Source organism: Hyalella azteca, unplaced genomic scaffold (assembly GCF_000764305.2).
Source record: "Hyalella azteca isolate HAZT.00-mixed unplaced genomic scaffold, Hazt_2.0.2 contig13098, whole genome shotgun sequence".
Lineage (NCBI taxonomy): Eukaryota > Metazoa > Arthropoda > Malacostraca > Amphipoda > Hyalellidae > Hyalella > Hyalella azteca.
In genome coordinates, this window is record NW_025943032.1 from 1 (window position 1) to 15,589 (window position 15,589).

Here is a 15,589-nt window from a genome sequence, read left to right on the forward strand (position 1 = left end):
AGGGCAGATGGCGATTCAGAGTTGCAGGTGGTGGTTCAGAGGGGAAGGTGGCGGCTCAGAGTGGCAGGCGACGGCTCAGAGTGGTAGGCGACGGCTCAGAGTGGCAGGTGGTTACTCAGAGTGGCAGGCTATGGCGCAGAGTGGCAGGCGACGGCTCAGAGTGGCAGGTGGCGACTCAGAGTGGCAGGCTACGGCTCAGAGTGGCAGGCGGCGACTCAGAGTGGCAGGCTACGGCCCAGAGTGGCAGGCGACGGCTCAGAGTGGCAGGCAACGGCTCAGAGTGGTAGGTGGTGACTCAGAGTGGCAGGTGATGGCTCAGAGTGGTAGGTGGTGACTCAGAGTGGCAGGTGGCGACTCAGAGTGGCAGGCTACGGCCCAGAGTGGCAGGCGACGGCTCAGAGTGGCAGGCGACGGCTCAGAGTGGTAGGTGGCGACTCAGAGTGGCAGGTGATAGCTCAGGCAAAGTCTGCAACATGATAACATGACTGAACGGCAGTTGGTATATTTGTCTTCGCAGCAACATAACAAGACTGACGGGCAGGCGACAGTTATTTGTACGGCGCAACAAGATGGAGATTCCACAAATAGCAATATAATTATCAAAATCGGCTGGTAGTAATTAACATTCCTCTCGCCTGGTCATCTTGACGTACCATAGCCTGCTAAGATATGACGCTGCGTCACTGAATCTTCCACATTTTAAATGCTCTAGAGAGCAGGAGGCTTCGCAGTACGTCCGTTGGCATTAGAGGCTTGACCTAATATCAGGGTAAAGTGAATGACGGTGAAGTTAGTGCTTCTTACTGGAAGAATATTATTACAAGAACAAATGGCCTTCCTAGTAAAATGTACATAATTGGATAGACAATTCACTAAACACTCAAGTTCTAAATTCATGAATAACAACGGTCTCAGGGAGGAAGACGGCCTGAGCAATTAAAGCATGTCAGTTCTCGTGCTCAAATCGAGCTGCGCGATCAAGAAGAGTCCTAAATTCTGCTTGCATCCACGCCTACATTTGCTCTGCTTATCATTAATTAAAGAAGTTACTTTCTTGATCATAAAGCCCACATACTTGTGATATAACAACACCTTATCGCATTGGCATCCATTTAGGTTCTTAACGACGTCTCATGCTCGTAATTAATCCATTTCTGTGATGCCGTTACAGGGAATGTCCGATAAAAAAACCTCGCTCTATATCCCTTTCACTGTGCTTTGCATTTCAATAAACCAACTTGCACGATATCAGCAAAAGTCGTGTTCACATCACGACCATGAAATATTTTATTTAGTGCTGAGAGGCGCCTCAATCCAGCTCGGAATTCAAGCTTCCTGCAAATAAGGTCGACACGCACAGCGCGAAATGACCTCTTAATATTCTCGATCATTAACGGCCTCATTGTGCTCGTTCGTTCGGTTTCTGTTAGCATTTTTCTCCATAATTGTTATACCGACTGATACTTTGACGGGCACCAAATCAATACTCATTTCCAAGCTGCTGGAATAGAGACAGAAGAACAAGTGTTGTTTGACCATCACCATCGCGACTGTAGTAATGATCGGTCCATGTTCTCCAATTGACGCCAGTCTGCTACGTAGCGAGTTTCTTTTGATATTCTCATAATCAGAAATTTCTTGATCGACTTTCAAAACCTCATTAATTGTCACGAGGGCTTGATTTCATTCTAAGGCAAGTCGGCAGTACAACCGTCGACTCCTCTTGACCAGGATAAACACGACTATTCATCTTGGATAAGGCAATTAAACTTTTCTTAATAGTAGTTACATTTTGCCACGCATTAATCGGTGTTTCAACGCTGAATGTATTTCTTAACATAAATACAAATTTTCAATATGTAGGATAATTCGTACAATTTTATTTCTTCATTTATTGAAATTATTCAATTCTATTTCAGCTATCGGAAAAATTGAGTTTTTAACTTGTTATTTAATCGGTGATTTATGGATAAAAAAATTACAAGACAAAGTGATGTGCGGGTGTTTAAATAGACCTCTTTTCGTATAAATTTGAATTATTGATATCTCGTGTGATTTTATGCTTTGCTCTACACAGCAATTGATTTGCTATTTCTCTGGCTTTCTTCTTCGTCCAATGGTAAATGTACGTCAGGTTAGGGTAACATGGGGCAGCGGGCCCCCCCTTGTTTAAATTAAATTTTTGATGAAGTTTTAATTGGTACGAGGTGGTTCTTTGTTCTTTTTTTCTCTAAAGTTACAACTAATGAGGACTGTGTGATGTGGATTAGACGCCTATAGATTTATTAAATATTAAATGAAACACTATTTTGTAAAACGTGTCATAATAGCCCCGTTGCCCCACCCCTGGGGCAATGGGCCCATGGGCTTGGGGCAAGGCGCCCACCCCTGGTCCCTTTATCACAATGGCATACTTTTAGCATATAAATGATGAAAGAACACTTCACAGTTCAAAATAAGAAAAATGTAATAAAAAAATATTACATTCTTAATTTATTATCAACTTAAAAAATCATATTCTTAACTTGAAAAAAATATTTTATGCTTTTACAAATATTTTGTAAAGAAAATTTTTGTGACTACAACCTTATAAAAATTGCAAGCCTCTCAGAGTTTCAAAGAGGTCAAATGGTTGGTGCCTGTATGCAAGGTGCTAGTGTAACAGAAACTTCCCGAATGCTTGACGTGTCTATGGGTAATGTAATGTAAGTAATGACTTCTTTCTTCTTTTCTTCTCTTTCCTTACAAAGTAATGACTTCAGTTTCGATAAAAAGGAAAAACTTCCTCAACAAAGCCAGAGGTAAAGTCGAAGTTTTGTGAGAGAGGCCGTCGGTCCCTAAAACAAATTATCAGGCATAATCAAAAGGCATCGGCTCTTAAATTATAGCAAACCAAATTGACACCTACAGAACTCAGTTTACCTAAAAACTGTTCGGTGGGAGCTGCACAGATCTTGATTCTAAGAAAAGACTGCAATTAGAAAAACTGTGGTCTCGAATGCAAATGCTTCAAAGCGTTCAGAGTGGTGCAGAAGCTTCAGAATTGGTCCCCTGAGCTGTGGAAAAATGTGATTTTCTTTCACGCATCACGGTTTACCTTATTTCCAACCTCTGGCCTAGTGCACGTTTGGAGAGGGTTAAAAAATGTCGAAAGAGGGTTAAACTGGGTTTAAATGAAATAGGGTTGAAGAGGGTTCAACTGATGAATGGGTTAAATTGTTTAGGAAACAATTCACAATATGTACTAATCAATATCTTGGAGACTTGAGGATGTAATTGCCGTAATATGTGGACCTACACCTGAATAAATAAATATGCTTTTACTGGGTGCTTGGTACAACGTTTACTTTGTGCTTGGTACAACTTTTGGGTTTCGATGTTCCCCTTATTTTGTCCCACTCTAGTACATCACTGGATCGCAATAAGCAAGACGACAGTCATAGGCTTGACTGCTCGCTGACTGCTTTAGATATCCTCTTCGTTGTCTCTACGAGTAACTGGTTGTCATACGGAACGGTGTAGCGGCGAACAGAGTATAGATTCTTGCGTTATAGTAACGATCGCACAGTAAAACTCAACAAAATTATTTGCGAGGGCGTGGCGTTTGCTGCTGCGGCGAGAGTTTACATTAGTTCCACCTTCGAACATTACATTAGATGGAAGGCGAAGACTTGACTCAGGTACCTCTTGAATAATTTGCTGTGATGATCTTTTACAGTGTCCTATCAATAATGGAAATTTCGTATGAGTATGGTAATTATCTTAGAATCTAAACCAACAGCGCCTTGGTTTGAGTCGAGCCAACTGCATGCGCGTTTTCCTTCGTGAATTAATGTTCATCCGATTAAACAAACAATCCACTAGTATCGTCATTATGTAGTGGCGCCCAATACTAACCAACTGACGATTCCTGGCCGATTCCAGCTATCTGTTTTCAAACTAACAAAATTGTCTGAACTTAGAGAAAATTTCCAGAGTCATTATCCGTTTAAATTTCCTTGTTGTAGCCTATTTACATGTATTATATACGTATGTCCACCAAAATTTCATTCTTCAATGCTTCTATAAACTTGTAAATGAATGTTGATAGATTCGAAACGTCGTTAAATGTATTATAAATTATTGCTTTGATCTATCGAAAGAATTTTGATTCCCTGCGAATTGGAAAATAATGAATTCTCAGATCATTATCCGTACGCGTTATATACTGCAGTGTACATTTATCAAAATGTCCATGGTATGTTGACTATCGTAAACTTGGATGCTATATCAGTAATTGAACTTATTATTAACATCTTAAGCGTTACAGTCGAGGTCGTCTATCCCTGTTCTTAACAGCGTATCGCTTCATCGGTCGGAACCCAGTGCGTTGGAACGGTATCTATGATACGGCGGAACGTCGTCCACAACAAGTGTTGTGGCTCTAAGCAACGCCTGGCAGTGCCGAGTTAACCTTTTAACCGAACTAACCCACTCCCCGAGTTGAACTAACACACCAGGTTAACTTAAGCTTAAGTTAGCTAAAAATGCTGTGGTGTTTCTGATACCATCTGCCGTACTGTGTGGAGTGTATGTCTACTCTCGCGAGGAAATCTTTGAAACACCGCGATGCTCAAACTAACTTTAAAAAACTACGCATTATGCGCTTCAAATATGCATAATGAAACATTCCGTTGCTTGGGTAATTAGAAAGAAATATCGCTCATACCCTAAAAAAAATTATCACTGTTGACGTTAAGTATTAATGTTACTATGTGGCGACTGTTGAATATAAATGTTGATTTTTGAAAAGAGATATTGTTTTGAGAGAATTATGAAATGTATTACAGATTAATTTTACACAATCGGTGAAAATATCGGATTGGTGAAAATATCACAATCGTCGTATATTGGAATTGAAGCAACGCATGGAGCCTCAACATTAGGAGCCTCTTTTAGAGCCTCAACGTTATTCATCACTGCTGACGCTGAACCCTTCATTGAACCTATGCACTGAGCCTCAAGTTACTGTCTAGTTTGACTCTACTCTGTGCAGAAATTTTTTTCCCTCATTATTTATTAATTAATTAACAAAATTAACAAGATCCAATGTACCGCGTCGGAAGTAGTCGTCCTCAAAATTCTGAGCCGGCCTAGCTTTGCCCGTCCATCAACTTTATTACAACGCTAAGCGAAATCCAACCTGAATGAAAATTTATTGTAATTATCATTAAGGCTATCCACCGATCAGTGAGGCTATAAGCCATTAACTTTTGTACGATATAGCAGGGGCGACTTTCATCGCTTAATTGGCAGATTTTCAGTCCTGGCTGTTTGATAGGCCGAGATCAGCCTTGAACACATGAGCATAGTTTATCGAATTTGAGAGAACGTTGAATAATTAATCAGAGTGCATTAGTGATGTCAAGTCAGCTTCTCCGCTTGTGTAATTAATAACTATATATACGTTTTACCGTCATAAACAATTGGACAAACGCAAGCAGAGATATGTGGGATATACGTTTTATGGCTGTACCTTATAGTGTTGCAGTTACAGTGTCACCTAGAAGGACATATATGTACGTCATCTTAGTGATGGTTGTGGTCATAGTGTCATCTTGTCCCTATAGTGTTATTCTGCTGACGTTCATACATAATATCTCTGGGCAGGGTAAGCACTGTCTCTTATACACATCTAGATGTGTATAAGAGACAGACGCTACACTAGCAACGCACGACACCAGCAACGCTACACTAGCAACGCACGACACCAGCAACGCTACACTAGCAACGCACGACACAAGCAAGAGTTGAACAAGATGCGGCTGCTGCTGCTGTGCCTGCTGGTGGTGGGCACCGCCTGGGGCACTCACCTGATGTACCGCGTGCACTTCAGAAATGCCTGCCTCTGCCCTGCGTTCATCAGGAGCTCACTACGCACCGGCAGCGCAGCCAGGGTACGTTTCAGTTAATTCAATTTTTTATCAATATTATGACAATTTCAATCAACATATTGGCAAATGCTAAAAAATTGCGGTTAAGGTTCTTGGTTTGAGTTTACATCAGCCATCTGAAAAACTCTTACGTGTCACTATTTCTAAATTTAAATTCCATGTATCGAAACCTTGTGAACTACATTTTCGCGAATCGTTCGTGGTCCAGTGTGCAACGTACGCGTCAGCAGAAAGTTCTCCCGCGTTTGTCTTCTGTGAGGGCGAGGCTGCGGACTGCAGCCTTGCGACCTCAAACTACACAGTGGGGACCTGGATATCTTCAGGGCAATCCTGCCTCTTGTACTCCAGCTACCCTCCGCCGCCTCCTCCACCACCACAGCCTCAGGTAAACACCTTTCCTGCCTTGGTTAAGAACCAACACCTGAGCTTAAGGCCTCATGTAAAAGTGATGAACTGCTTCGAGTGAACGCCTCAACCTCTGATAAACTCTCCATGTCTGCCTGATCGAAACCTCCCAAAGATACAAGCGTTTATTACCAATATAAAAAGAAGCTGTACGCTGTGGAAAACAGAATTAATATTCCAAAGTTTAAGCTATCTGGTGTTCAACGGCAAAACAGAATCCCTGTTTCAATTTTTCAAATGCAACGAAACCAGAAAACAGTATTGACATTTTTGCGAAAACAAAAACCACAAAAACTGATTGATCCGCCACGCTTGTATTCAGGGCACGAAGCTGTTCAAGCTGAGCGCGGCGACGACCAGCGCAAGAAGCATGACGTCACTGAGCGGTCAGGACCTCTGCGCGGCCGAAGGCCTCCAGCTGGCGGTTGTAACGTCTGCGGCTGAACAGCAGCAGGTCCATGACCAAGTGGGGGCTGGTGAGTCATGCTTCCTACATTGGTAATTGTATTATAGAATTAGCAGCCCGAACATTGAGTTTCAACAGAAATCGAGAATTTTCCGTGAGGACTAAAAACTGCCAAAAATTAACCTAAAATGGGCTTTAAACGCGGTTGAGGCAAAATCAAATTAATTTGCATGTGTTGTGGACGTAGCAGCCCCAGGCCACAATATAGAACGCAGTCTCTATATTCCACCTTTGCCCCGGCAGGCAGGTCTTCTTCGCAGCCACAGTCCTGGGTGTCTGCAATTACCGCGCATCTGCCCTCAGTTGGGCACTGCTGATGCATGATATTGTTACTTGCTTCATGCCACCAGTAGTGATGCAGAGGTGGACGATCAGTAACTGCTCAGAAGCTTCATTGGCAAGACGTTACACAACCTCGGTCTAATTCCTTCCAGCTGAAATAAAAATCTGACCACAGCACCGTTGCGTGATCAGGGTATCCTGCACAGTCTCCACCTTCATTATTTTTCATGATTATATTTTTATTATTTTCAGAAATTCTGCGGCGATGCTACAATATGTGCCTGGCTTGGTTCTGGCTTGACTCATCGCTCCACTGGGCGGATGGAAGTCTGCTCAACCAGTGCCAGGTTACAATTAAGAACCCAGGATCGACGCCCGCTTGCTTCTATCAAGATTATGGAACAACAGGGTTGTTTCGATACCCTTGCACAATTGAAGCTCTCCCTGTAGTCTGTCAGACTTACCAGTAAGTGGCGAGAACTTCATGAGCATCGGTTTCCAATTGGCAGTAGAACGGAGAGGATATTAGCAAGGGAGCAAATAGAAGATCGACTTGTTAAATGATGACCAAAGAGGATATGAACTTATGGGGTCGATGATTCACCGATAAACTTACGAGTGAATCATAAATGTCAATGCAACTCACGTGTCGGAGCTTCTCGCATGTCTATGCAATTTACATGCCACAGCCTCTCACCTGACTTTGTCAGTCACATGCAAGAGAAACTCAGATTACTGTGCCACGAACAGTCAGTATCACTGACATTCATGTCGTCAGACGCTGCTATAAACTGTAGAGCAAAACCATCTACAGGTTGTAACATCGCCTCTCGAGTACAGCCTCTTACATGGCATATCCACCGAGACACTAAGAGCCTTTTCACAAAAATCAACAATAAAAGTAGAGTTAGCAGCAACTTATTCATTTGTCCAAATTTTAAACCAATCCTTACTTCTTTTTCGTCTAATCCTCTCCTATTCTCATACTAAAAATAACTAACGGGTCAAGGCAATATCCGTACACGATAATTATCCTGGTTACATGCCTAAACAGCCCCTATATATAATATCCCTACACGATGGGTATCCTGAATACGCGCCCTAACAGCCCCTATATACAATATCCCGACGCGAAAAGTATCCTGGATATGCACCCCAACAGCCCTTATATATTATGTCGCCAAGCGTGAAACACACAAACTATGACAAATACCTATATAAGATACTGAAGACTACAATATAGCGAATTACGCAGTGTATAAATCTCTATGGTTGTTAATGTTGGTAGGAATTTCATTGCAAACGAATAGCCAACATGCATAAGTGAGCAAAATATGTTAACACTAAATAAAAGACATTTCTGAACTTCGCTAAAATCTCCGGACACTTAAATAACGTAGGTACGAGTGATAAGTACCTCATGATTGCTTTGCAGAGTCTTGAAGAGCACTTTTTGGGGGTGTGACGACAATACATTGTCTTCTGTTAGTGTGTTAAAAATACATTGTTACATTCCTCCAAATGGCGTATCTCAAAACGCTAATTCCTAATTCTTATCGATTTTTGTCAAACGAAGCGAGTACGCCCTTGAGTGTCCGGGTCAAACAAGAAATGACAGCTGACGAAGTAGAAGTAGTACTGCAAAACTGTGTTGCAATCTCCGGAATTAGTAGTGACGTGATGTAATGAAACGATGTAATAAATTGCGCTAGTATGGATAGGGAAATGTCATTTATATGTCAGTGCTTTGATACATGGAAAAATTTATCTCATTAAACCTTATTTGACCACTTAGGTGGCTAATTTAAGTGTCTGACGAACGTTCTAGGGCAAGAGTCTCTGATATGCTACGAGGGAAGAGCTGTGCCGTCCACAGCATTACCTCATTTGTTACCTTGAGGGAAGAAGTTGAAGCCTTGATGGCACCGACCGACCAATGATCATTTCTAGATACCTAAAAATATGGTTCTTACAAAACATGTTTGGTAGAAATGGAATGAGTTGGATAATTATTTCTATCACGAGTGATGTTAATTCACAGGGACAGTTTCACAAAATGTTAATGTTCGAAGAAAAAACGTTGTTTGGTTCACAGTTGCACACATCTTTCCGGGTTGATCATAAGCATATACTAAGTCTAAGATTCCACTTGCATGTGTCGCAACCTATCACAGGATATAGATATACATATATGTAGCATTGTTCTTCACACATTTCACCACACGGAAGATTCCTGTTTGTAGATGTACCTTTCATTATAGAGGTTTAGAGTGTATTATATTGTATTGTGCACGACGTTTCAGTATCAAATAAATTATAAATGTGATGATACAGAAAGCATGTTTCCTACCTTTGTAAAGCTCTCGTCAAAGAAAGTAATCGGAATGGAGGGAAAGTTCAAAGAAAATAAAAGGTGCGTAGGTACGCTATCTTAAGTAATGGATGGCTTCAAAATATGAAATCACGCCATATTAATGATTGGCTAAGTCATCGATGATTCCTAAATTTTTCTAGAACAAAAATAAAGAACAATTCCATCACCTCAGATACCGCCATAGTTGGCGCACGCAAAGCAGCGCGTGTTTTAGTTTATACATTTTTGCAAGGATTTGTTAATTTTGAAAGGATTTAATAATTTAGCAAAGATTTGATAATTTTGCAAGGATTTGTTAATTTTGAACGGTTTTATTAATTTTGCAAGGATTTAATAATTTTGCAAGGATTTTAAAGTGTTGCAATTATATGACAATTTTGCAATGAATTATTAATTTTGCAAGGATTTATTTATTATGTAAGGATTTAATAATTTTGCAAGGATTTAATAGTGTTGCAATTATTTGATAATTTTGCAAGGACTTATTAATTTAACAAGGATTTATTATTTTGCAGGGATTTATTAATTATGCAAGCGTTCATTAATTATGCAAGGAATCTGCACAGATCAATTATGTCGCCAAAAATAAGCTCCGATAACCATGGGGGCCATTAATAAAAAACTTCCGATTGATATTCAACATTTAACATTTCCGACAGAGAGACAACAAGAAGCATATGAGATGCGGCCAGTTCACATCTGAATCATCTCTAATCCGAGACTGACAACCGAAACCAGACCGTCTGCCGCGGCTAAATTTTGACAGGGTTGGAACCGATTGGCTGGTGAATAGTAAAAATTTTGTAATTAACATGAAGTAAAACAATTTAATATCAATTCAAATTATGTATATTATGTTCAAATTCTCATTTCGATTCATGTAAACATCGATTATAATTTACGAATTTTGCTCTTTTTAAGCTTAATTAATTATGGTAATTCGACCTGATGGCGACTCCTATTTTTTATCGAGATTTGGTCAATAAGTAATTTTTTGTACTGCACGACTCAACTACGAGGTTTTGATAACATCATCATATGTTATCGACTTTCTAACGAATAAGCGATCGTTCGTTGTTATTTTTCCACAAATGCTTGTGAATTGACACCCTCTTCACATCTGTCGTCCCTCTCCACACCTGTCGTCCCTCTTCACATCTGTCGTCCCTCTTCACACCTGTCGTCCCTCTGCACACCTGTCGTCCCTCTCCACGCCTGTCGTCCCTCTTCACGCCTGTCATCCCTCTTCACATCTGTCGTCCCTCTCCACACCAGTCGTCCCTCTTCACATCTGTCGTCCCTCTCCACACCTGTCGTCTCTCTTCACGCCTGTCGTCCTTCTTCACACCTGTCGTCCCTCTTCACGCCTGTCATCCCTTTTCACACCTGTCGTCCCTCTTCGCACCTGCCGTCCCTCTTCACACCTGTCGTCCCTCTTCGCACCTGCCGTCCCTCTTCACACCTGCCGTCCCTCTTCACACCTGTCGTCTCTCTTCACACCTGTCCCGCTAGTTGGGGCATTACCGGACGATTACACGTTACCTCGTGTGACAAAATATTAAATGAATTAAGAAGCTGCCGAGAAGCTCGTGTGACACCCCCGGGCAGCTGACAATAGCTTAACTATAGGGCTGAATACAGAGGGTAGCTGACTTGCATGTGACGTGCCTCTGAGGTGAAGTCAACTTAATTATCAACTGTTACTTCTAAACTGACCGCTAAAACCAATCCGAATTTTGTTAGGCCGTGTTATGACTCTCTGAACCGCCTGAGCTTTAAAAAATTAACTTCTACATTTTCGATATAATTCATGGAAATATAATTTCTTTTCTGTACGCTTCATCATCGTCAGATGGCGCCGAATATTCGAGTAAGGGAAAACGCCCGAAGGGTGTACGCCTCATGCTCTATAATAATTCAAATGAATTTATCGTATGGAGTGAAATTTAATCGATAGAGCTCACACCTCAGACAACTCTTTAGATTAATGATTTTTGCATGACATCTTCAATTTGAATCATGTTTGCTGTATTATCAGAACGATGTACTACACTGACAGAAAATTGACCGCTGTTTTGAGACACTTAAGTGTCTCAAGGCCTCTCCGATCGAGCGTGCCAAAAGCGAGGCACCTACGGCCGCCCAAGTGTCTCAAAAACGTTAAAGTGTCTCAAAATCTGACACCTATGTGTCTCAAAATTTATTTTCTCAATAAATCTACGGTAATTGCAACCACTCTTTCAGAAGTATTACAATATTGTCGTAGCATACATATCCGTTTTACATTTATCAGCGCACACTTGAAGCAGTTCCTACTACCGACATCTTAAATGAAAATTTTCGATAATTTTATTGGAAGGTTATCAATAAAAATTATTTATAATGCAAATACTAGATTTTATTCAGTTCGACATAATACATGGGACACTTAAAAAAGCTAATAAATTATTTTCACCTGTGAAAAAAAATGACGAACAAGACCGATAATTATTTGCGTATGCTGCATCTGACTGTCAAATTAGGCGAAGGAAAATACAAATAGAAAACACAGCTAGACGGCAGTAATTAGCATAACGGAAGAATAGTTGATAAGTAGAACGAAAAACCCCACCGTCGAGTGAAACAACACCCAACCGTCGAGGGAGAGGAAACCACAATATCGAGGAAGAGGACACCATACCGTCGAGGGGAGGACACCTTACCATCGACTGAGAGGACACCACACCGTCGAGTGAGAGGACACCACACCGTCGAGGGAGAGGACACCATACCGTCGAGGAAGAGGACGCCATACAGTCGAGGAGAGGACACCACACCGTCGAGTGAGAGGACACCATACCGTCTGTCTCTTATACACATCTAGATGTGTATAAGAGACAGGGTACAGTACAGGTACAGTACAGGTACAGTACAGGTACAGTACAGGTACAGTACAGGTACAGTACAGGTACAGTACAGGTACAGTACAGGTACAGTACAGGTACANTTTTTAATATATAAAAGAAATTAATTTTTCAAAATTATTTATTCTGTCAATTGATGCATGCATTATCTTCGACTTTACGCAAGTCTGCAAAATGTCAGATAGATTGGACAGCTATATAGAAATGTGTTAAATATCGAATATAAGATTTGTAGCAGACAAAATTAATTTTTCAGTTTTTTTAATATGAAAAAAAAATTAACTTTTCAAAGTGTTTAGTCTGTCAATTGATTCATGCATTGTCTCCAACTTTAAACAAGTGTGCAAAATTTCAGATCGATTGGAGAGGTAGAAGTGTGTTAACTATTGATTACAAGATTTGAAGCAGACAGAAAAACAAAGACAAACAAGAAGTGAAGTTAAAGAGAAGTGTTGTAAAAAATATTAGCAATTTATGCTATTAAGTGTCAAAGAGATTCTGGTGACACTCCTGAAATTTTTATGATAGCAAAGAAAGTATCAGAAAACTAACCTGCTTATAAAAGCTGATCATGGAGTATGATGCAAAGTGTTCTTTTGTGTATGATGCAACCTCTTCTATTCTGCTATAAGCCCTCAAGTTCCTGAAATAGTACAATGGCAATAATTAAACATACTATAATAACTATATCCAATTTACAGAAAATAAATCAAGTTGTATTATTAATATCACCATAAATTATTACTTATCACTTGGGTTATTAATTTCTACAAAGGCAATTCTGGCAAAGAATACCTAGCTCACCTTACGGCTTACATCATCAAAAATTCCCTTTTGGATGCCATTTTGCCATCTGATTCTCTTCATTTGGCCTCTTCTTGCCTGAACATGCCGTCAAGTTCCTGCAACAGTAGAAAGGCAATAATTTAACATATTACCTTGAAGAAATTCAGTTGTATTATCATCAACGGGTAATAAGGGACAGTTTTGAGCGTTTTTTGTTAATAACTTCTTACCATGAAACATTTTAAACTTTACAGTTTACACCACTGTTTCTAGTTTTTCAATATTTTAATTAGTTCAGCTGCTCCATTTATACAAAATTTCAGAGGACGGTCCCTTATTTAGTTATTATCCTGCCCGTCCCTCATTGCCCCCTTTGATAGATTCATCTCGTGAAAAAGTATCACTGAAACCTTGGTCCTTGGGTTAATAATTTTCAAGAAAACTATTCTGGCAAGAAAAGCTAGCTCACCTTTCATCTTAAAAAATTCTTTGGAGCACTAAACATTTCTATAAACAAAAAATAAACAGGAGCAGTCTGTAAATTCACTCAAAGTCCAGCAGCCAGCAGACTTACCTCTGTTTAATGGAAAAGACTTGTTCCTTTTGACTTGACCACAGGACTTTTAACCCAATTAACTTGAAAAAATTTTGTTTTTGAAGACTCTTCACTTGGACATTGTTTTTAAATGCCACAAGATGTATATAACTGAGGCTGCAGCAACAATCCACTTTGAACTTCGCGGCCATCTGTTCACAGTTCACACAGCTCAACGTCTTATGGTTCTTTGTTTTCCGCACTTTCTTTTTGAAAAAATTTTGGTGTGTTGATGTTATATACATGGTTTCTTAGAGTTGTAACGTTCACACAACCCTCGACCTCACTTCGAAAGTTCGAACATGAAAATTCGGCAAGTGGCAATGCTAACTCGAAGTCTCGAATATTTGAAGAGCAACGATAACTTCGCGAAATTCAGTTTCAAAAAGCACAAACTGCAGTGATATGACGAGATTAAACTTGTTGAAGACATTTTTAAATGTATAGCAAATCTGCAGACGGTTTGCAAGGAAATGTAGAGAAAAATGGGTAATTATCACACGAGAAACAAGGATAATCGACAGCTATACTGCTGAGCTATGGCGCGTACTGGCCAACGCCTTTGAACGAACACACGAACGCACGCGCGTTCGTTACACTTGGGTTACAAACGCGTTACGTTTCTAATTGAGCAGCAATGAAAATGAGTTTTTCACTCGGTTTGCTTATTTTTTCAATAGTTTTTAGCAAAATTATATATATAAAAAGTATTATAAGCATTTCTCATGGGCAAATTTACTAATGATTAGAAGATGCATTGCAATTCCTTCATAGTTGAGAGTTAAGTTGAGACACATACTAAGTGTCTCACTTCCTGAGACGCCCACAGGGCCGAAATTTTCTCTCTGTGTACGACCCGAATTCGGTTAATTTTGGATAAATATTGGAGGTAAGGAACAGATAAAACGTCAAAATTTAATGTATTTACATTTTCATCCGGTTTAAGAACTCATGCGCAACTATCAAGGGGAAATTTTGGTTACTGCAAGTCATGAAACATTGCTTCTCGTACGAGGATTCATCTCCAGCCTAACTTACTGTATTGCTATCGAAAGGCACGCTTCCCTATTGAATCCGTTGTCAATCCCCTCAATTCTAGTTAAACGTTATGATTATGATCTGAAATGAACTTTTTTTCTCGGAGTTATCTATAAATGTGCCACCGTAAAAATTTCGAGAAGCCTACTTTTTTCTATATTAAATTAGCTGATATGTTGAATCTAATCGAGATGACAGAGTCAGTTAAACTTAGCACGTCTGTAAGCTCGTATTACTGGTCACAGGTTCACTGATCAAAACTGATGGAATCCATTTTGTTGCAGGCAAATGTTGAATGCAGCTAAACACGACTATAACTTTGCCCGCGAAGCAGTCGAGGCCCCAGAGGAATCGGGTGAAGTCTCTCAAGTTTCACGGCATTGACGCAGGTGGGACCTGATATGCTGTCAAATTTCTGCTCATTGCACCACACGATGATTGCTAATAAAGGTGAGAAATCAAATGGACGCCTAAGTTTGCATCTCTACTTCATGATGAAGGGACTTTTTCCTAGTTGCGCTGCGTGCAGCATGGCGGATGCTGTCCCATACTCCCATTGTCACACGACCTAACTAAGGTGCTTGCTCGTACATGTTCAAAGACGACGCTATCTTAAAGCCTCAAGGCACTACTATACAGATGTCAGAGAACGATGCATCGCAGGTAGCATTTTGCCAGGCACAAGTTGTACAAAAGATACAAAAAGAATATTTTTTAGGGCAAATGCCGAGACATTTCTGTCAATTTATAACCGGCATAACTGGAGGTTTTTTTCTATTTCTTAGTATTATTTGAACTTTTTGATCG

The 15,589-nt window shown here is 40.2% G+C and overlaps 1 protein-coding gene and 1 long non-coding RNA gene across 2 annotated transcripts; one reads left to right on the plus strand and one right to left on the minus strand.

The window, feature by feature from the left end:
• Nucleotides 1-5,701: 5,701 nt before the first annotated feature.
• LOC125178825 lies at nucleotides 5,702-9,375 on the plus strand. Its single transcript, XM_047883503.1, has 4 exons — nucleotides 5,702-5,936; nucleotides 6,142-6,318; nucleotides 6,661-6,814; nucleotides 7,339-9,375. The coding sequence occupies exons 1-4, from the start codon at nucleotides 5,799-5,801 to the stop codon at nucleotides 7,554-7,556; spliced, it is 687 nt and encodes a 228-aa protein (XP_047739459.1). The 5' UTR covers nucleotides 5,702-5,798; the 3' UTR covers nucleotides 7,557-9,375.
• A 3,609-nt stretch (nucleotides 9,376-12,984) lies between these two features.
• On the minus strand, nucleotides 12,985-14,278 carry LOC108671118. Its single transcript, XR_001930790.2, has 3 exons — nucleotides 13,724-14,278; nucleotides 13,180-13,265; nucleotides 12,985-13,006 (listed from the first exon to the last, which is right to left on the minus strand). It is a non-coding gene; the product is annotated as an uncharacterized LOC108671118 (long non-coding RNA).
• Between the last annotated feature and the right edge of the window lie 1,311 nt (nucleotides 14,279-15,589).

Bases quoted from the DNA above. Each gene is read 5' to 3' on its own strand.
- LOC125178825 (XM_047883503.1), top strand. From the start codon at position 5,799: ATGCGGCTGCTGCTGCTGTGCCTGCTGGTGGTGGGCACCGCCTGGGGC. The intron at 6,319-6,660 runs GTAAACACCTTT...GCTTGTATTCAG, and splicing joins CTCCACCACCACAGCCTCAG to GGCACGAAGCTGTTCAAGCT. The intron at 6,815-7,338 runs GTGAGTCATGCT...TATTATTTTCAG, and splicing joins CCATGACCAAGTGGGGGCTG to AAATTCTGCGGCGATGCTAC.